Raw genomic sequence first — 22,395 nt, forward strand, 5'->3', positions numbered from 1 at the left:
TATCCCTTAAAGAACTGAGCCCCTTCAGCCTCTCAAATAAAGAAATGTTGCCAGCTAATGAGTAAAAGGGAATCATCTGGAAATTATCTAAATGTGATTCATGTAATTATTATTTTCCCATCACCGTCCTCATTATCTCTCCTCCAGTTAAAAGGCAAGAACGGCACGGAGTTTCTGATACAGTACGACACAGAAAGCATCATCACCGACTGGCACAAAGTTTTAGTCGACACCATACGACAACTGGTAAGTTTTGTCACCTGCCATAATTGATGCGTTAAAATTATCCAACTTCAAAAGGATCTCCAGCTTAATGAGTTACTTTCCTCTGAATTACCTCCACTATTTAAAGGAATAGTTTGACAGTTCGTTTAAATACACTTATTCACTTTGAAGAAAGCAGAAGTGTCATCATAGTGTCTGTTTCCTGAAACAGGAAAGAAAAAGGCAGATTGTTACACTTCAATCAAAAGTAATAACATTTTATCGTAGAAAACACTTAAGTTGATTTGCATTGGAAATATACAAAATGCACTGAAAATTTTATGTTATTTTAAGAAAAATAAACTTTAAATTTAAAGGTGATTTTTACAATTTTTTTTTTTTTTTTTTAAATAGGAGTACCAGGACCATCATTCAGAGGAGGAGGACGGGGACTTGTATGAGAAGATCGCCAACACAGAGCGAGATGACAAGTCTGGAGGCGGCATGGACAGGCGAAGACGTGAGTTTAAAAAAAAACAGAAAAAGTGGCATGAATGATGTCATCAGCTAGATATATCAGACCCCATTGAGAGCTACAATTATTTAAATTTCTGTTTTTGTTTTTTTTTTCAGCCTCCAGGCCGAGTGTCACGCACTCATCCAGCTCTGCAGGAGACACAGACCAGAAGAGGGTTCGAACCAAGCTGATGAAGTTCCTCATGAAACGCCCCACGCTGCAGTCGGTGAAGGAGAAAGGCTACATCAGAGGTAATATTTAAAAGCATAACACAGTGTAGTCCTGTTCAGGCTGTTGCTGATTTGAATAGACACTGATGGGAAAGTGAGTTTCATTCTAACAGGCTTTGAAACACCCATGTTTGTGGTTGTACTTGAATTTAAACACAAGCTATTTTGCATTTCCAGTGTGCATTTCATTTGAATTTTACTCATGTGTCCTACAGGAGGAAAGACAGCATTAAAATATAAACACATTTAAAAACACAATAACAACTTGAGACATGCTGGTGCTATACGTGTGATACAGACTGCTGTAAAAGTTCATAAGATAAAAGCAAAGAAACACTGCAACAATACTAGAGTGAATACAGCAAGATGAGATCAAGTCTTCAGCTCGGCAGGAAACCAAGACGCCGTTTTGGTGTATCAGAATAAACAGCCACGAATAACTTCACTCACCATGACTTTAACAACCACAAACGTGTTCAGAACATTTAAACTGACATATCAGCGAATCACCTGACGGAAGACTGATTTGCATATTAATATGAAATTGCTGTAGCTATTTTTATTGGTAAGAGGAGTGATAGCTAACAGTCTGTACAGTCCTATGAATATGATAACACTATATTTTCTGTTATTGTGTATATCCTCCTGAGGACATCACGTGTTGGGTTAGCTTGATCTTATACCTCATTCTACTTACTTAGACCTGTTGTCCTCGTTTGTGGACACTCTTTTATGCCATCTAGTGGTAGTAAGAGGACAATACAATAATCTATAGGTGTGTCTCAAATCACATACTTCCCTTAGTACACTTCTGTGTAGTATACTATGTGCACTATGTACTTATTGGCGTAGTGCGTGAATTGCGACAGGGTAGTGTTGTCTCAAACCAAACATGGCCATTGTGCACTCACCGCAAATGACGACCACAAATTAGCTAGTTAGCAAACTAGCATTAGCATTCACGTTATCGTTCGTGGTACCAAATCACTACAGACTGCTAAATTAACCCAATAAACATACTGCTGGTTTATACCTGACAACAGTATAGTGGTGCTTAGTGCAAAAAACACATGTATTTGTACAATGCAGCAACGTTCACGGTCGCACAGTCCTCGGCCGCCATTTCCAGTTTGAAAAGTGGTCCCTCCCCTTCCGCTACGTAGCCAAGATGGCGACCATTGAGGGCGAGAAGTGTCCATAGTTCCACACTCAACTTCTTGACCGTTTTGAGTGCACCATCCGGGTACTCATAGTGCACTGCATTTTTCCATACTTCTCAGTGTGAACGCACTTATGCACTCAAAATATTAAGCGTAAGTACAGACGAACGCGATTTGAGACGCAGCATATGGTAAAACAAGATGGCAGCCATCTCTGCCAAGTCATTCTGCAGCTGATCCCAACACAAAAGTGGCTAACCAATCTTGTTGTTAAACATACTGTCAAATTATTTTTACTATTGGTTAACTAAATGCAGGATTATTGACTTTGAGCCTTGCTAGCATAATGTTAGCTTTCTGGCTAACAGCTAAGCCAAAGTATTCGTACTAGAATATCTCCCGTTCGTTGCTAGGTGGTATCTAAGGTACGTCCTATTTACTGGAGTAGTGAATGTTTTCATTGTATAAGAACCTTAAGCGGCAGCAATGGTTGGTCCAAGAATTAGGTCAACTCTTAGCTGTTACCAAGGAAACCGAGTTATGTCTTTGGTAAGTTTTAACACCCGACTTGGAGCGCGTCAGACGGTTGGCGGTTCACGCCGTTAAACAGTGATAATGGACACCTCATCCGGCATCATTGCCGACATATATTATATTTATTGTACATATTTTTTGTTTTTGCAGTGAAATTGTACTATTGCTCATATTCATGTTGTACGCTGTTGTGAGGTATACTTTTAAAAATACTCACTGGCAATGAATAACTGCACACTCTGGCTCCCTGTGTATTTCTTTTATTTAATAGAATATAATGAATAAATTGATTTATGAAATATCTGAAAGTTGTTTAATTTTATTATTTTAATTATTTGTTCAACTGAAAATTAATAAAATAAATTAAATATACATGTATAATGAAATAAATATGCATTTCTTTTATTTAATGAAATATAATAAATAGATTAATTGATGTAATATCTGATTTTTTTTATTTTATTTCATTTTACTAATCTGAAAATTACTAAAATAAATTGAATATACATGTATAATATGTATAATAAAATAAATATGCATTTCTTTATTTAATGAAATATAATAAATAGATTAACTGATGTAATATCTTACATTATTTTATTTTTTTATTTCATTTTACTAATCTAAAAATTAATAATTAAATTAATAAAATAAATAAAAGAAATGCATGTGGAGTCAGAATGTGCGACACTTGTTTTCTACAATCACTACTACTATTACTACGACAACTGCTACCACTACTAATGATAATAATAATGTTCTTCCTCCCTGTAGACAATGTGTTTGGTTGCCATCTGGCCACACTGTGTGCACAGGAGAGGACCACTGTTCCTAGTTTTGTGGAGAAATGTATCAGAGCAGTAGAAAAGAGAGGTAACACTGCTTGTTTATGTCACTGCCTGAGTGATACTTAAGTCTCTTTCTGTTTGCAATGTAAACATTGACGTACTGCTGATGTGTCGATTTACAGGTTTAGACATCGATGGGCTCTACAGAGTGAGCGGCAACCTCGCCATCATTCAGAAACTACGCTTCAAGGCAGATCATGGTAAAGCTGACCTGTGTTTAACTCAGTCATTCAGTCACTGGCTCCACATGCAGACAAAGTGGAGGATTCATAGTGCGTGGATGGAGCCACTGCAGTATCTGACTGCAGTCTGCAGCGCCCCCTGCTGTGCTTTAATTAGCTGTGCACCTGTTGTGTTTAAACAGAGGAACTGGACCTGGAGGACGGCCAGTGGGAGGACGTTCATGTCATCACTGGAGCGCTGAAGTTGTTTTTCCGAGAGCTTCCTGAGCCGCTTTTCCCATACAGCCACTTTAATAATTTCATCACAGCCATCAGTAAGCAGATCACTAAATACGTACATTTGATTTGAACATCCAGAAAAACTTTGTGTATTCGGTCAGATATTTAAATCCATGTTAATGATGCAGATGGAGATTGGTTGATGTTCATTATATTTATAATTGATTTCTAACTTTTGTCCTGTTTTTCTAGGAATTCCTGATTACAATGCAAAAATGTCTTGCATGTATGAGCTGGTCAGATCACTTCCTCTTCCAAATCATGATACCATGAAACTCCTTTTTGGGCATTTACGCAGGTATATTTTTAAAAAATCTTTTTTTAAATTTTACACTCTGTCTGTTTCTATCAAACTCTTTTAAACACAACCCCTTAAGTCTGTGATATTTTTTTTATTTTGTGCACACAAGTTAGTTATGTTGTGGGAATAAGAAAATTATCTTGTGCACACAAGAATATAACTTTTATCTTTTGCAGACATGTTACTATACTGTGAGCACAATTATTATCTTTTGGGAACAATTTTTATCTTACACAAGATAATACCTTTTATGCCCACAAGTTATTATCTTGTGTACTCATTATTATCTTGAGCACACAAGGTAGTCACTTCCCACAAGATAATAAGTAACATGTTCCCAAGAGATAATAATTTGTTCCCACAAGACAGTAACATGTTCCCATGAGATAATTACTTGTTACTACAAGACAGAAGATAGTAAGTTGTTCCCACAAGATAATAATTGGCTCTCACAAGATAATAACTTGTTCCCACAAGGTAATAACTTATTCCTACAAGATAGTAACTTGTTCTCACAAGATAATCTCATGTTCCTACAAGATAATAACTTATCCCAGAAGATAATAACTTGTTCCCACAAGGTAATAACTTGTTCCCACAAGATAGTGACTTGTTCTCACAAGATAATCTCATGTTCCTACAAGATAATAACTTATCCCAGAAGATAATAACTTGTTCCCACAAGGTAGTTACTTGTTCCCACAAGATAATAAATGATTCCCTTATGATCATAACATGTTCCCACAAGATAGTAACATGTTCCCACAAGACAGTAACTTGCTCCCACAAGGTAATAACATGTTCCTACGATAATAACTGATTCCCACAAGATAGTGACTTGTTCTCACAAGATAATCTCATGTTATTACAAGATAATAACTTATTCCCAGAAGATAACTTGTTCCCACAAGATAGTAACATGTTCCCACAAGATGATAGCTTGTTTCCACAAGACAGTAACATGTTCCCACAAGATGATAGCTTGTTTCCACAAGACAGTAACATGTTTCCACAAGAAAATATCTTGTTCCTACAAACTAACTTATTCCCAGAAGATAGTAACTTGTTCCCACAAGATAATAACTGATTCCCACAGAATAATAACTTGTTCCCATAAGATGGTAACATGTTCCCACAAGATAATAACTTGTTCCCACAAGACAGTCACATGTTCCTACAAAATAATAACTGATTCCCAGGTGATAATAACTTATTCCCACAAGATTATTAGTTGTTCCCACAAGAAAATAACTTTTGCACACAAGATTAAAAGAAAATCACCTTTCGGGTAGATGTTGTTGTTTTAAGAATATAATGGGAAAATTAGCCCTCCTCACACCTCCCTCCCATTTTTGGATTTCTCTGACAGGGTCATAGAGTATGGAGAGGACAATCGCATGACTGTGCAGAATGTGGCAATTGTATTCGGCCCGACTCTGCTTCGGCCTGAGATGGAGGCGTCGAACATCGCCATGCACATGGTCTTTCAGAACCAGATCGTGGAGTTCGTCCTGAACGAATACGAGCGAATCTTCTCCAGCTAAAGCAGTCGCAAGCCTCCAGTGCGGACCCTGGGCAAACATCTCAATGTGCTCAAGTTATTTGAAGTGCTAGATTTACAGTTTTGCATGCACACAAACAGCTTCAGTGCAACATCTAAAATCAAAATCCTCTTGTAACATATGTTGAAGGGCTCTTCAAGTTTTCTTTGCTCGGAATATTTGAGGTTTAACCACGTAAAAAAAATTTGATAAAAGGGATCTTCAAATGGTCTTTGCTAAGAATATTTGAAGCATGTTTAACCACTGTTCCGTCCAGATTTACTCCATAGGAGGCTGACACTGTTAGGACTTTATTTGGCAGTATTGTGGCCACACAGGTGTAAACAGATGTGGTTTGATTTCCCGTCTGGGAGCTACTGAGCTTATTTTTTTGGGTGGAAGAAGGACTGTAACAGATTGCTCCATGAGATTCTAACTGTCTTAAGCTCACACGTCACTTTCTGGAGATTTTAATTGTTTATTTTTATTTTTAGCTTTTTGAAATCGCAGTGATAATAGAACCCAAGTCAAACCTGGACGCATTAACGCTCTCTTAAAGGAATCATCATCGATTGCTTCCATCTTTGTTTTAGAAAAGTGGAGTGACATTTAAATATTGTTCTGACTTTGAAATTACAGTGTATCACATATGGCAATAACTGAGACTGTATTCTAATATTGTGTCATTTTTACCCATGAATTTTATTGTAATATAGAAATGTATAAAAAGAAATATTAATACCAACATCTTGCTGTGAAATAGATGGTGACATAGACGACTTGTGCAACCTATAGATTATTTTCCACCGAATAAAATGCCATTTTTTTTCAGTCATGCTGTACTTGAAGAAACTGTGTAATAACACCATAGAAATATAAACTAGGGATATTTTTTTTGGCAGTAAAATCAGTCTGACCATGAAAGAAAAAAGTGGATTCTAGAGGAGATTTATGACCTGTAAATAGAAATAGAAGGCATATTTATGCTGAAAGCTGTTGAAAATGCACAAGTTATTCCATAATAAAAATAACTTTGTAAAAAAAAATACAGCTGTTCATTTATTCCTGTCAAAAGTGTCATGAAAATGTGTCTGTAACAATATAAACAAGGGAGAAATTTACAACTATCTATCCAAGTACAGAGGTAAATGTACTCATTATGCAGAATTACATCTCAGAATTTTTTTTAATGTATGTTTTTTCTCCATTACTGATGCCTTTATGTGTAAACTGGCTTTAAATGTTGCAGCTTTGTCAAGGTGGAACTATTTTTAACTACTTTATAAACTGTTGGGGAGTATTTTTTCATAGTGGAGAAGGCATATTACTACTTTGTGCTCTGCTATATGCACTTAAAATGAACATAATCAGATCTTTTTGTGCTTACGTTGTATACACCCATTCACCACAGATTAAAATCAGAAATTAGCAAGGGCCACGGGCCATTTGGCCCACAATTTATCCAAGAATGCCCCCAAAAGCCACGTTCCGGGGGCCAAAATTGCCCCCAAGTTTTTGGAACAACTATATGTATTTATATTTTTAACAGTCTTACAATCTGACATTAAAGTATAATTTTATTTTCATTAAATTAATTTACCGTCACGTCTACAACTCATTTTCCAGACATAATCAACGAGATTGCACTGATTACGTGAGAGTAATCTGACAGAGAAGGGGAGGGGGCTTTGCTGTACCATAAGTATAAATTAACCATTTCTTGGGTGATCTGTGTCTACACAATGACAAATTAATGAAAAATTAAGGTAGAATGAATGTTAAATTTTAAATTAACTTACTTCCAGGATTGCATCTAAGGAATTTATAGTAATTTGGCCTTTTTAACAGTAAAAGTAACTGTAATGTGGTGAAACATTAGTACTGCTATCAGTAGATTAATGGTTAAATCATCACATTTAAACTGGTTGAATTATAGGAAATCTGAGTGATATTTTGCAACCATAACTTTATATAACCCATTATTTATTTCATTTAGTGGTTTCTACTGAAGAGTGAAGACACTATCTTAGTTGGTTTTCCTTTTCATGTGCTTATTGTTAGAACATAATTACAATTTTTTGATGGCCCCCAAACATTTCGAAAATGCCCCCATTTTTTAGACCGTGGGGGCCAAAATTGCCCCCAAAATATTTTGTTAATTTCATACCCTGATTAAAATATATATATATTTGCCTTTGTTTGTCTTTGCTATGCTTGATGAATATATGTTTTTAAACAGTGTTTGGTAATTAATATGAATAATATTAACTACTTCTATTACATTATTTATTATTTATTTTTTATTCTCTTATAAATACACATAGATGGTATTTCCAAATTATATATTCATACATGTATCTTCTACAACTAATTGATTTCTATATATATATATATATATATTCGTGTTCATATTTATTTCATGATTTATTATTTAACTGTAAACTGTGAATGTGTGTAGCTAGTCGGAACCATTTGAGAGGTGGGACGCGGTTCCGGAAGCTGTCAGCTGTGAACACCGCATCAACTGCAATGAGTTTTGAGTGGCCCTGGCAGTATAATTTCCCACCGTTTTTCACGTAAGTCAACTTTTTATGAACCACGTTTGAAACATTTATCAACTCTGCTCGTGAGCCTTCATAGTTTACGTGTTATTGAATCGAAATGTGTTGATTTGCGAGCTAACATCACGTTAGCCGGCGGCTACATGGCTAAACGACACAAACTGCTAGGGAAGTGGATTTATTCTTCACCTACTGGCTTTCCAAAGTTTATGTAACTGCTCCAAAACTAGCTCCACTTGTTGACTCTTCGAGGCTCGACTGCAAATGAACATTGAAAAACAGCAAAGTCTGGTGATATAACGCCGGTGTGTGCATGTCTAAGGAACGAGTTTAGCTGTTAGCTTAAGCTAGCTGTTTTGATAGCATAACACTGCTTCAGCTGTCAGCTACCAAAACATTAATACAGTACTGGCAGTGGTGGGAGAAGTAGTCAGACCCTTTGCTTAAGTGAAAGTAAAATAGTAAAATACAGAGGGAAATGGAAGGAAAAGAAACAGAAACAGACAGGTCACAAAACAAGACAGAAAACAAACAAATGAAAAAAAAACACCTGCATCAAAGTGTTTTTAAGTTCATATAGGACAGACCACCTGTAGTAGTATGTTTTCATAGTTCCAGGTCAGATAGACTCTTCACATAGTTTATTTATCTGTCCCATCCATCCATTTTTAACTGCTAGTTGTGGAGGCAGCAGACTGAGCAAAGCAATGCTTCCCAGCTCCTCCTGGGGGACCCTGAGGTGTTCCCAGGCTAGATGAGATATATAATCCCTCCAGTGTTGTTCCCAGGCTAGATGAGATATATAATCCCTCCAGTGTGTTCTGGGTCTGCCTCGGGGCCTGCTACCAGTTGGACATGCCTGGAACACCTCTAATGGGAGGCGCCCAGGAGGCATCCTGATCAGATGCCTGAACCACCTCAAATGACCCCTTTCAATGCAAAGTAGCAGCAGCTCTACTCGGAGCTCCCTCCGGATGTCCGAGCTCCTCACCCTATCTATGTAGAGATAGGGTAACAGGTCCCACGTTTGGAAAATCTCTTGATGGAGATCACACTTCCATCTTTGATGCATTGGCTGTGTGATGGAGGGGTTACATCCTTCCATTTAACTAGAATTGAGCATCTCATTAATAGGGTGGAAAAGGCAGTGTCCCTCTCTAAGTGAGCAGAGATATTGGAATCATCTGGAACTGAGAATATAACAAAGATACAGATTTCTAACTGTGTGCTTTGCATTGTAGAGACTACTGCTACCAGTAGACAAATATGAGTGTACAACACAGACACTGTTCACTTGTTACACCGGTGGCCAGGGTTAAAAATCACTGCTCATGTGTGTGTCATTCCTAAACTATGGGTGTTAATCTCATCCACTCTTCTGGCAAGGCCTCCCACCAGATTCCCATTCAGCCACAAGAGCATTATTAAGGTTATTAGCGTTGTGTGATGAGGTCTGGCTCATAGTTGGTATTCCAGTTAATCCCAAAGGTGTTGAATGGGGTAAAGTTCAGGGCTTTGTGCAGGCCAGACAGGTTCTTCCTCAACAAACTGGGAAGTCAATTCGATTTTATTTATGTTGCTCAATATCACAAATTTACCTCAAGGGGCTTTTCTTTATGTACTAGACTTCTTGCGTGGGGAATTGATGTGTTGAAACAAGAAAAGGCCTCCTCAAACTGTTTCAAAGTCAAAATTGGAAGCACAGTATTGCCAGATATATCACTGTATGCCGTACCATAAGAAGATATCAACATTAAGACCACAAAAGTATGCGGACAGAAAGAGTAAATGTTAGAGAAATTCAGCTGAGAAAGTGTTTATGGATAAAATAGATAAATGAGAGTGGCTAATCCAGTGAAGCAAATGCCTAAAAAATCAAAATCATCTGCTTATTGGTGTGCCCACAAACGTCTAATACAACTTGAGATACAACAATGGTAGCTGCAGCAAAATCTCTGATATCTATTGTCTCAGGAAATCATCTGTCGGTACATATCGTCATATGCATGTGCCAGAAAGCTGGGCTGAATGTCAGGTGAATCTTGTCTGGTGTTTTCCATTGTCGCCGACTTGTTGTTCGCCTCGTGATGACACCTTTCACTCATCTCTCTGTGGACAGGCTACAGCCCAATGTTGACACGAGACAGAAACAGCTGGCGGCATGGTGTTCCCTGGCTCTGTCCTACTGCCGGCATCACAAGCTCTACACCCTGGACGTCATGGAGGCTCAGGAAAGCCCCGTGTTCAACAACAAGAAGATAGAACGTATCCTAACAGTCCACCAGCGTTTAACCACACATTACACAATCAATTCCGAAAAAGTGTGTTTAAGAGAGATTTGAGAGAAGATACAGAGCCAGCCCCCCTGATCTCCTCCAGCAGGTCATTCTAGAGTTGTGGTGCCATGACTCTCAAGGCTTGGACTCCTCTGTGGGGTTTTGTTTAGCCTTGACCTATGAATTACCAACAGACTTCTGCTGGAGGATCTCAGGCTGCATTCAGGCTCATAAGGGGTTAGTAAGTGATATACGTAGTTAGTTAAAGGGTTAAAGGGGAACTTAAAGGGGTGAAAATAGTTGTATAAAGCCTTTTTGGGCTCCAAAGGCAGCTGCATAAAGTCTGATAAATTGCCTCAAGTGATGCCACTTGAAAAAATGAAAAATATCTGTTGGTGTAGAGTTTAAAAAAAAGTGAGCTTACCTGTCCGATCCTCATCTCTTCTTGATGTTAGAGGCTCAAGGCTACGATAGCTGCTGCTAGCACAACACACATGGATCTCTGACTAAACTGTTGGCAGTCATGTTGCATTGTGGGTAATATATTTTCTTTTGTCGTCGACCTCTGGCATTGAGATGAATTGGACAAACGCTGTTGATGCGTGCTTGTAACGTGTGCCTGCAGGTGAACTCGCAGCATCTCCCCCACGTCAAGATGCGCTCTCTCTCGCTAAGATTTTTTTGGGGCCTTTTTGCCTTTATTTGATAGGACAGATACAGCGTGAAATGGGGAGAGAGACGGGGGATGACATGCAGCAAAGGGTCATGGAATAGAATTGAACCCTTGGCCGCTGCAGCAAGGACACAGCCTTTGTACGTGGGGCACCTGCTCTACCAGGTGAGCTAGTGGGCACCCCACAGAGTTTCCTTTTGATCTGGAGTATCCACTCCAGAAACTTTTCTTGGACACTTATTAGGATTTTCTGACATACTCACACACTGCTGCCCCATCGCTATGGTCTCTCCCCCCTTCCTGCCCCCTTTAGCCCTGGCTGGTTGATGTAAAAGGTATCACTTCAGGTGCACAGGTGCGGGGAAGTCTGTGGGAAAGCTTGAGAGTTTTCTTTGGCAGTGATAGGCTTAATCAGCATTCTGTGAACTTGTTTGGCAGGGGCTTGAATGTAACAGGCGTTTGTATGTTAAAGTGCTGCACCTCAGCTTTATGTTGCACATGTACGTGCTGAGAGTAAGAAATTCAAACTAGCATCAGGGGATAGACTGTACATTTGTTGCTTTTTGTTCGCCCTTAACTGCGTTCCAGGAAAACTATCAATGGAAGCGATTCAAGTTGTGTTTGAGGAATTGAGGAAAAAAGGTAAATTTTGTTCTGTCTAGATGTCTGCACACTGGTGAGATTAAGAATTCTTATCTTCTTATGTTAATTAATTTCAGCAGCAATAAACACTTTTTAATCATTGTATTGTCTGACCCCAGGGAACCTCGAATGGTTGGACAAAAACAAGTCTCGGTGTTTAGTCATGTGGAGACGACCAGAGGAATGGGGCAAGCTAATATACCAGTGGGTGAGTCATCGAACTTCAGACACATGCTGTACTGTCTGTGAAACTGAACATTTTTATACACGTGTGAGGCTGATGAAGGAGGAATGGAAAGAAGAAAATGTTCTCTGAAAGCAATAAATAAGAGAGAGAACATTTGAAAACAGTGTAATTTGCTGCTGTCAGAGCAGGATGTTCAACAATATTATTGTGATGTGTTGTTAAAGCCTCTTAGATAATTGCAGTGTAGGACCAATGTCTTAGAAGGGGTGCTAGCCAGGCACCTGTTAATGTGTGCTCAAATTTTTCTCTGAAACTTGACATCTAGACGTCCATGAGGTTTTTAGCAGGGGCTGAATTATCCACAGAGATCTCTCCCTCTCAAAAACAAACAGACACGGTAATTTAAACCGGTAAAAAACGGTGAATAAAGTTTCAGCAGTTGCAGTTTCACGTTAAAAAAAAAAATCTGTGCTGTCTTCACTGAGGGGGGCTGCTAATTACAGAGACGACGGGAAAACGTGCATGTCCCTATCTGGTACCAGTGTTCAGTTTGTTAGTTTTGGGCCACTGTAGAACTATGGCAGTGCAACATGTCGATCTCCGTAGACGAGGACCTGCTCCCTGTGCAGATATAAACGACTCAGTCTAAGCTAACAAAAACACAACAATTCTTATTTTCAGGTGATTAAAAACTACAGAAAACTCACTTATTATATTATAAGCCATTTCTGCCGATATATCCCCCTAAATCCTACACCCTGGACCTTTTAAGTAAATAAATAAATGCTCAAATAATTCCAATCAAAGAGGAACTGAAATAGAAACTAACACAACTTAGCTGTCTTTTTAAAAAAAATTGATTTTATTTCTGAGTTTTTAACACTTTCACAATACACAAACAAGGACATAAGAAATACGGGACAGCAATAAAAGAAAAATATGACAACAAGAAATTATAAGATAAATGAAAACATATTGCCAGCTAGAAAAAAAACCTAGTACAATTATCTGCCAGTTCGTAATGTGCCCACGGGACAGTTGAGGCAGAGAGTTAGCATCCATGGGGTAAAGACCATGGGTGGTCAGGGAAGGTCCAACGGAGACATAGTGTCCTGGTAGATAGAAGCACAGTGTACTTGACTCCTCATCCTTTTGATGTATTCAATTAAAGGTCCCCAGATTTTTAGAAAACTTGATGCGGGAGTCAGAGTGTACCGAATTTCTTCAAGATGTAGACAAGAAACCATGTCATTTACGACGTAGCCTTATTAAGTCTTAATAAGTTTACACCATTTTCAAAAACCTTTTGCGGAAAGGCTGAGAAAGTCAGGAAGTGTTTGTTTTTGTCTTTTCGTGGAATTTATTGACAGTAAGAAAAATACAGGATGTAGCGAGTTTTATGCTCCAACAGTCAGAGCTTTGATAGAAGTCCCAGCTGGATCATTTATCCTGAGCAGACCAAATGTTCTTAATGTCTGATGACGACTTCAAGTTTGTCAAAACGCTATTAAAAGCTCCATTAATAACCTCATGCTCCAGATCTCGTCCCAGTCTTACCTTTTCTTGCCCCAAACCAAACCTTTTCTCAGATCCTGGAGTCTATCCTCAGCTGTCAGAGGAGAACACATGTTATTAATTCTGGCATTAGAGTGATCATTATTCTGTTATCTAACATTTCAGGTTTCCAAAAACGGGATGGTCAACTCTGTGTTTACACTTTACGAGCTGTCCAACGGCGATGACACAGAAGGTGAAGGTAAGATGACATCGGTACATCATCAGTATCGGCCAGTGTCGGCTTAAAAATGAGAATCAGAATTGGCCAACATGCTTTTTCTCATTTTGCACAATGAATAAATATTACATAGATTGAAAAGTATTTTATTTCATGTCTCCGTCTGGTGATTGGCCATCATAATAAGAGCATGCATGTATGATATGATGTTAATTTTACTACAGAAGAGACCACTGATCACTAAAACTAGGTGGGGAAAAAATGGATACATCGGTATCGGTTGTCAGCCAAATAAGTTGTTATATATTAGCATATCGTATTGCGGCAGAATATCCAATATAGTGGGAGAAAAAATGGATATATCGCTATCGCTAATTATTAATTATAGTACACACAATATGTCCAAAATCGTTTCTAAAAACTAAACATCATCATATAAATGTGTTTATTCCAGTTTTACATAGTTTTATTTTTACCCTCTGTGTGTGATCGAATCTCACAAACTACTGGACCAATCAGCCTCATATCTTGTGTGCACATTTCTGACTGTGTGCTCAAGGACCTCTCGTGGTTGCCGTGATTCACCACTTTTGAAAAATCTGTTTTAATGACTAGTTGAAACAGGGTTCCCCCGTGCATCATCCAACAGCATGCACTCAAAGCAGGTGCCTCTCAGCTCGAGGACAGAGACTGTTTTTATGATTGTTCAATATTGTCACTGACTGCTGACTCCTCACTCCTCTTAACCAGCTGGTCGGCGCTGCAGGATTTCCATTGCAACAAGCCTTATCTTGTGTTGCAGGACACATTTTGGCCTTTGTCGTGGCTCACTAAGATTATTGTGAGAATTTTGTGAGTCTTTTATAGGGAATAGGTTGTGATGTTCATGCGACATTGAAAAACAAAAACTGACATCTATGGAGGAGTTTGGTTTCATTTGGAATTGAAGCATCTGCAAATTAATTCCATACCAGATGTGTTACGATCCACAAACGTTAGACACAATGCGAGATGAATAAACCCCCTTTATTTGTTATTTTTGCCACCATCTTGACTCAAAGGGAGTCCGGAGAGAAAAATTCCACTGTGTGCAGTTATCCACGATCCAGTTGCGTCCTGGTTTCGTCCTTTCGTCCTCTAGTCCTCTAATTTGTTTTTCTCATTGTGGGAGTCGTGAACTAATTTAGAAAGGACTGAATCTTGTCAGATTATTAAGTTTTGGGTTGGTTTATATTTTGTATTTTTTGTGTTTTTTTTGCTAGTGTTTTTGGACATTATTTATAATTTTTGTGATTGCAGGTATTAGGAGAGTCGGGTCACATGGGTTTGGGCAGTGACACTCCTGATCTGTATCAGAATCATCATCATTTTTGTACCGCACTTTTCTTTGTTCACTGCGATTATCTTAATTACAAGTTTGTGCAAGTTATAAGTTGATTCCTTTTCTTTTTTGTGTGTGTAATTTACTTTTTATTGGCATTTAACATCAAACCTAAAATGTATGCGTACATCAGATGTTCATGTTTGTTCCAGAGCAAAATAAAAAATGAAATAATAATAATAATTTTAAAAGTAACAAGGGAAAACTATGAACATTACAATATATTACAATATATTCAATGATTTGTGAAAATAAAATCAGGCCAAGTTGATTCCTTTTCACTTAAAGATTTATTTGACGTATTTTTGGATCTCGGCAAATCTTCGTTGGCGTGTCAAACAAGTTAACCAGGCCCAGCCTCAGCCTCTCATCGACTGTTACCTGCAGTCGCTGCACTCATTACACCCCGTGACATTAACTGTACTTTGTCTCTGCAGAGTTCCACGGTTTAGAAGAGTGGATGCTGGTGCGCTCGTTGCAGGCTTTACAAACAGACGGCAAAGCAGAGCTCATCACCATGGACGACGGAAAGGGGGTGAAATTCTTCTGAAACGGTGCTGGAATCACACACACTCTGTCTGGGAGCCCTCATACTTTTACCTCACAGGCAAAATTTTTAAGATTTAGCCATCCAAGGCTACACAGGGTGCACCTCAATGCCCGGTCCAGAAGACGCCGCTCCTGCAGTTGTCGTTGCCTTTTGGTTTGTTCAAAGCCTTTTCTTATTGGGAGAGAACCAATATTTTGAGGTGACGCCGCGTTTAAAGTAGTCACAGGTGACATTTGTTGCCATTTAAACATGCAATGGGCCTTTCAGGGGACTTAATACTATCATGTCTGAGTGCTCCTGGGGAAAATCCCTCCCCAACAGCTGTAACTTCACTCTTTCTGTATTGTAAATACGACTAGTTTTATCCAGATTTTTCTCCCTGCTAACAATATTGCTCGGTATAATTAGCTCCGGACCTTTTGCTCGGCTGTCGTTGATCCTCTTTTCCAACCAGACATCCCAAAGAAATCCCACAACGCAACACCAGGGGGACTTTTTATTTTGAGATTAAATGCTTCCAGAAGAGGAACACCACAGAGACCAGGACCACCAATCCTGGCTCGACTCAGCTGAGTGTATTAATAGTGGACTTCATGTACAGTTTGCTGTCATCCTATTATTGTGCAGTAGCTACTGTGACACTCCTGTTATACTCTCTCTCTTTCTTTTTTCATATCCTGTAGGATGAATAAATTAGAAATTTGCTAAATGTGTTTCCTTTTTCTGTCTCTGAAATGTCTTGAACTGTGTGTGAAACGTGAATGATAATATCAGGGCCAGTGTGCAGACGTGCAGACGTGCAGAGCCGCAGCACAGCGATGGAGATGTTTTGCTCTACTGTCTGCCTGCAGCTGTACTGAATGGATGGTCCAGTCACATCATGTGCCGTGTCTGTGGGGATGATACAGCTCCAGGGAATCCTGTGTGTGTTTTCTGATAACAGCCAGTGTGTGTGTGCACTTGTAGGACAGGTGGGGCCCAGTGTGGCCTTGGCTGATAAAGGTGTCCTGTTTCAGCAGCAGCAGCAGCAGCAACTCTCCGCGGTGTGGCTCCCCCTGCAGGTTAGGTGCACACACTACATGTTCACCCTCCCCTCAGGCTGCATAGCTCTCCCATTCAGGTTAATCAAATGACGACAGACTGCTGAGAAGCCTGTAGTGAAATGAGTCATCGGTTGTATCTTAATTCATAGAAACTAGAGAAGCTGTGTTAGTCAGAAAGAGAGTCATGAGAAGAGAGGACATCCTGTTCTCCTGCTGTTTCTTTGAAGTGGGCAGTGAGAGGCCATACCTGGCACCTGTAATCAATACAAGGAGATGTGGAAAACAAAAAATACGTTTATGGATCCTCTCTGAAACACTGCCCGCCTTATGTTGGCCGTAAACCAAAGGACTTTTCAAGTGATTTGGTCAGTGATGGGCACATAATGAGACACAGATATGCAAAAGGCCCCACCACCTCACCTGCATAGAGGCAAGACACAGACACCATTTTGCATCTTTTTGTGGTTTTTGTGTCTCTTTTTAGTCCTTTTTGTCTCTTTGCAATCATGTCATGTCTTTCTCTTGGGTTGTTTTGTTTCTTTTCTTAGTTGTTTTGTGTCTCTGTCGTCATTTTGTGTATTTTTTTAATTTATTTTTTGGTTGTTTGGCCCCGTTTTGTAGTTATTTTTTGTATCTGCAGTTATTTTGAATTTCTTTGGTGTCGTTTTGCATCTTTTTGTCGTCATTTTGTCTTTTTTTTAGTTATTCGCCCCCTTTTTGTAGTTTTTTTTTTGTCTATGCAGTTATTGTGTTGTTTTGTGCCTCTTCGTAGTCATTTTGTGTCCCTGAGGTAATTTTTTTGTCCTTTTTTAGTTGTTTGGCCCCTTTTTGTTGTTATTTTTGTCTTGGTGCAGTCATTTTGTGGGGTTTTTGGGTCATTTTGCGTGTCCTTGTACTCATTTTGTGTCTCTTAGGTAATTTTGTGTCTCTCTTTGGTTGTTTGACCCCTTTTGTAGTGTTTTTTTTTTGGTCTCTGTAGTAATTTTGTGGGTTTTTTGTGTCTGTTTGAGGTAATTTTGTGTCTTTTTCTTTAGTCATTTGGCCCCTTTTTGTAGTACTTTTTGTCTCTGCAGTTATTTTGTGTTGTTTTGTGTCTCTTTGTAGTCATTTTATGTTTCTGAGGTAATTTTGTGTCTTTTGTCGGCCATGTTGCATCTCTTTGTATTCATTTTGTGTCTCTTTGAGGTAATTTTGCGTCCTTTTTTTGTTGTTTGGCCCCTTTTTGTTGTTTTTTTGTGACGGTGCAGTCATTTTGCAGGGTTTTTGTGTCATTTTGCGTGTCCTTGTACTCATTTTGTGCCTCTTTTAGGTAATGTGTCTCTTTTTGGTTGTTTGACCCTTTTGTAGTGTTTTCTTTTTGTCTCTGTAGTAATTTTATGGGGTTTTTTTTTAGTCATTTTGTGTCTTTTGGTTGTTTGGCCCTGTTTTGTAGTTCTTTTTTGTCTCTCTGTTGTGTATTTTGTGTCTCTTCGTAGTCATTTTATGTTTCTGAGGTAATTTTGCGTCCTTTTTTTGGTTGTTTGGCCCCTTTTTGTTTTTGGTTTTTTGTGTCTTTGCAGTAATTTTGTGGGGGTTTTTGGTCATGTTGCATCTCTTTGTACTCACTTTGTGTATTTTTTGTTCGTGTAGCATCTCTCTGTTGTCATTTTGTGGCTCTTTGAGGTCTTTTTTTGGTTGTTTGGCCCCGTTTTGTAGTTCTTTTTTGTCTCTCTGCTGTTATTTTGTGTTGTTTTGTGTCCCTTCGTAGTCATGTTATGTTTCTGAGGTAATTTTTTGTCTTTTGTCGGCCGTGTTGCAACTCTTTGTCCTCATTTTGTGTCACTTTGAGGTAATTTTGTGTCCTTTTTTTTGGTTGTTTGGCCCCTTTTTGTTGTTGTTTATCTTGTTGCAGTAATTTTGTGTGTGTGTGTGTGTGTGTGTGGGGGGGGGTTTGTGGTCATTTTGTGTCTGTAGTCATTTTGAGTTTNTATTTTGTTGCGGTACTTTTGTGTGTGTGTGTGTGGGTGTGGGGGGGGGTTTGTGGTCATTTTGTGTCTGTAGTCATTTTGAGTTTCTTTGAGGTCATTTTGTGTATTTTTTTGGTTGTGTTGCATTTCTTTGTAGTCATTTTGAGTCTCTTTAAGGTCTTTTTGTGTCTTTTTTTGGTCATTTAACTCGCTTTTGTCATTTTTGTCTCTTAAGAGTTACTTTGCATGTCTTTGTGGGTTATTTTGAGTTTTTTTCTGGTCATACTTTTTCATTTGAGTTACATTTTGTAGGTCAGAGCGGTGGGGGCTGACACTTTGGGCCCCTTGGCCTGTGTCTGGTGGGCTCGTTTAATAATCCATCCATGTCTCCAATGTCTAAATAAAATCATGAAAGTTTAGCCTCAGTTCGGGCTCGCTCCCGTGAACTGGATTGTTTAGTGGTTGTAAAAGTCAGTCCGAGCTGTCTTATATCAGTCTAATTTTCATCTTTACGCTCCCATAATTTCAAACATGTTTAATATTAACATACATTTTAAATACTAAAGTTCAATGATGTGAACATTGTCAACAACCAATAGCTGCGCTCTCAGCACCAAACGACAAGACGCAAGCTGGGTTGACAGTAAACATGGAGAGGACTCTGGGGGCGCAAGAACGTGAACAAGTCTCGGTTCTCTTGCGCAAAGCACGGAGGAGAAATTGGTTGAGCTGTGGAGTGAACAAGAGTCGGTGTTTAATTCGGCGTGTATCTGATCCGCCAACCAGCACTTATTTTAGTGAGAAATCTTAATTTTTGGAACGGCCCGCCTCTCAATCCCACAGTGTCCTCACACTAAAATAGTGCAGCCAACCAACGGAGTCTGGTCGCGAGTTGAAGCAGCAAAGTTTTTACGCAAACACTGTTTATCTTTATGGATTCTACTAATGCCGAATTCATGAGAATACTGTGGACATATGACGCCTGTTATCTCTTGTTTCTGGAGTCATGTGTTTTTGCAGACACATAAGAAATTGTTAATATGTCATTTTTTAAAGGGAGTTTGGCTTAATGTTTTCCAATAGGAGCAGGATGGGAAATAATCTAAAAAAAGAATCTAGTTTTACAAGTAGTGACCCTGCAAGAAATCTTATACTGTGCGACTAAAACTCACACTGCATGTAAGAGGGTAAAGTTGTGTATGGTGGGCATTGTGCAACCCACAACGCGACCCTAAATTTAGATTTTGAAGGTAGTCCACACATCTTTTTGGATACCAGTGACGCATACAATAAAAGGTAAAATTGCCTAATGAAATGTTGAGGTTTTAGACAGAAGTAGTTTGCAAACACTGCTGAAATCCTCCTGTAATTACTCCCTCTGGATAGTCTTATTAGCGCGTCAAGGCTTCGAGGGGCGGAGTTGGGAGCGCGCACTTGGAGCGCACAGGACGCTCAGCCCTCCGGAGCTCTGTTGATATAGTCAGCGCCGTCCTTTCACCGGAGGTTATGGCTGAGGACTTTGTAAAGAGAGGAGAAGAAGACAACTGGGATTATTTTATTGGAGCTATGCTTTAATCTGCTTTTAAGTGCGCGATGCGTTTATGTGAATAGTTTTTACGCAGCGGCTGTGATGAGTGAGTATTTATCCTACTTTTTCTGTTTTTTTTCCACACTTAGAATATATACTTTACAAGGTTGACTGTAGCTACAGGTAGCGGCCTGTTTATTTATCATGATTAATCCTGACTTGTTAGTTATATGAACAGACTTGTTATTTTATGGTTTAACGCCACTGACATCATGGAAAAGCAACTCGGAACTTAATGTAACGGTGCTCTATTTTCTTGATGCCATCTCCACATTCAGGCTCTGAATCAAGAAGACGCTGAACCTGCTACAATGTCACACGCACAGGTTGAGATACCAGGACGCGGTTTCCCAGGCCTCTCTGTGAATATGACCGACGACTGCTTATCCCGGGTCCCATCCGTGCTGAGGACGCACGGCTTGGGCGCACGGAGAAACTCTTACGGGCTGCAAAAAATCAGCATGGACATTGATTCGCCTCTGTACAGCGGCGCCCTCTCCAAAGCCTTGTCCTGGTCGGCTGAGAATATCCTGACACTGTCCGAGTCCAGAGCAGAGGATGAAAAAACCGACGAGTCTCCGCCGTCGCCGTCCCCTGTCTCCAGCCCGGGCACCAGCTCCAACACACCCCCCAGCAGCCAGGAGCCCGACGCCCGGTCTCTCACCGGGAACTGGGATCCCGTCCCGAGATCCAGCGCTCAGGAAGCCAGCTCGGAGTCTGAGAATGAACTTCAGAACAATAAGCAGCACAAAACCTTGTCTCGCATCACGTTTGATACCCAGTGGGAGCAGGAAGAGAAAGAGGACGTGGAGACCAAAGCGGTGGCAACCTCACCTGATGGAAGATACCTCAAATTCAACATAGAGATTGGAAGGGGGTCTTTCAAGACGGTCTATAAAGGACTGGACACAGAGACAACAGTGGAGGTGGCATGGTGCGAGCTACAGGTAAGATGGCTTCTTTCATATTTCACTGTAGAACAAAACTTTAAAGGGACAGTTCACCCCAAAATCAAGAATATAGATCCTCCCTCTAACCTGTAGTGCAATCACCAGTCTAGATTGTTTTGGGGTGAGTTGCCGAGTATTGGAGATATCAGCCATAGAGATGTCTGCCTTCTCTTTAATATAAGGGAACTAGATGGCGCTCGGCTTGTGGAGCTCAACGTGCCAAAAAATACAGTTAAAAAACTCAACATCAATTTCTCTTTGCAGAAATCATGACCTGGCCGCTCAAGATAATCCACAGACCTTGTTGAGAGCAGTTTCATGTAGGGACTATTTTCTTTCTACTGACCTACACCTGCCAGCCAAGGAAGCATCTGCTGCTAGCTCACCTAGCACCCCTGAGCTAGTTAACATTACAGCTCAGCTCAGAAAGACGCCATTAATGCTTACAGTACGTTCCATTTGCACTAGGAACTCAGGAATCCTGACTTCACTGTCGGAAATTTCAACTGGAGCACCCCCCTGAAGTCAAATTACCAGTATATCCAGTTTTCTTTCTACTAACTGAACTACACCCGCCAACCTGTCACTGTGCAGAAACAAGTGTGCACCTACTCATGAATGAGAGGCTCGTGCTTGTGCTCCACTGATAGCAAGACAAAATGCTGCATTACATTCACCCAGGAAGTCAGAGGTGGAAGCTGGGAATGATGTAAACCTGAATTTGATCACGTTCCAGTGCTGCAAGCTGGAAAACCAAGATGTTGTTAGCAATGCCAGTTGACGAGAACACATTACGCTGTATTGTGCGTAAACAAACACCAGAACAACATGTCCACAAATAGAAGCTGGACAGTACTGTGTGTGCCAATGTTTTAATGAGACGCAAATAGGACAGAAGTGCTAATAATGCCAATAGAAGTGCATGGAATCCCTCTCAGGTGAGCTGTAATGTTAGGTAGCTCAGTGGTGTTAGGTGAGCTAGCAAGATGCCTGTTTCCTTCTTCACGGTGACACAATTGTGGGTATAGTTTGGTAAAAAGAAAGTAGATCCCACATGAAACTGCTCA

At 39.7% G+C, this 22,395-nt stretch overlaps 3 protein-coding genes across 5 annotated transcripts in view; all 3 read left to right on the plus strand.

Moving 5' to 3' along the window:
* LOC126399664 (rho GTPase-activating protein 27-like) overlaps positions 1–6,625 on the plus strand; it is a 43,431-nt gene extending 36,806 nt beyond the window's left edge. The window contains exons 10-17 of the mRNA XM_050059811.1: positions 148–246; positions 619–724; positions 838–972; positions 3,420–3,518; positions 3,616–3,693; positions 3,858–3,989; positions 4,147–4,252; positions 5,625–6,625. Coding sequence (XP_049915768.1) covers positions 148–246; positions 619–724; positions 838–972; positions 3,420–3,518; positions 3,616–3,693; positions 3,858–3,989; positions 4,147–4,252; positions 5,625–5,799 — 930 coding nt within the window. The 3' untranslated portion in view covers positions 5,800–6,625. The remainder of the gene's footprint in view (positions 1–147; positions 247–618; positions 725–837; positions 973–3,419; positions 3,519–3,615; positions 3,694–3,857; positions 3,990–4,146; positions 4,253–5,624) is intronic.
* A 1,637-nt stretch (positions 6,626–8,262) lies between these two features.
* vps25 (vacuolar protein sorting 25 homolog) lies at positions 8,263–16,510 on the plus strand. Its single transcript, XM_050059826.1, has 6 exons — positions 8,263–8,372; positions 10,477–10,622; positions 11,895–11,948; positions 12,068–12,156; positions 13,816–13,891; positions 15,689–16,510. Exons 1-6 carry the CDS (start codon positions 8,326–8,328, stop codon positions 15,799–15,801), a joined length of 525 nt encoding a protein of 174 aa, XP_049915783.1. The 5' UTR covers positions 8,263–8,325; the 3' UTR covers positions 15,802–16,510.
* A 3,748-nt stretch (positions 16,511–20,258) lies between these two features.
* The window catches only part of wnk4a (WNK lysine deficient protein kinase 4a), a 64,597-nt gene continuing 62,460 nt past the window's right edge, over positions 20,259–22,395 (plus strand). For all 3 annotated transcript variants that reach the window (XM_050059808.1, XM_050059810.1, XM_050059809.1), the window contains exons 1-2: positions 20,259–20,424; positions 20,657–21,325. In XM_050059808.1, the coding sequence (XP_049915765.1) occupies positions 20,690–21,325 (636 nt within the window). In that variant the 5' untranslated portion in view covers positions 20,259–20,424; positions 20,657–20,689. The remainder of the gene's footprint in view (positions 20,425–20,656; positions 21,326–22,395) is intronic.

This window comes from Epinephelus moara, chromosome 13, assembly GCF_006386435.1.
Source record: "Epinephelus moara isolate mb chromosome 13, YSFRI_EMoa_1.0, whole genome shotgun sequence".
Lineage (NCBI taxonomy): Eukaryota > Metazoa > Chordata > Actinopteri > Perciformes > Serranidae > Epinephelus > Epinephelus moara.

What these genes read in the sequence shown, in the direction of transcription:
- vps25 (XM_050059826.1), top strand. Translation starts at nt 8,326, where the DNA reads ATGAGTTTTGAGTGGCCCTGGCAGTATAATTTCCCACCGTTTTTCAC. An exon ending in CAACAACAAGAAGATAGAAC is followed by an intron (nt 10,623 to 11,894) that starts GTATCCTAACAG and finishes ACTGCGTTCCAG; the next exon opens with GAAAACTATCAATGGAAGCG. An exon ending in TGAGGAATTGAGGAAAAAAG is followed by an intron (nt 11,949 to 12,067) that starts GTAAATTTTGTT and finishes GTCTGACCCCAG; the next exon opens with GGAACCTCGAATGGTTGGAC.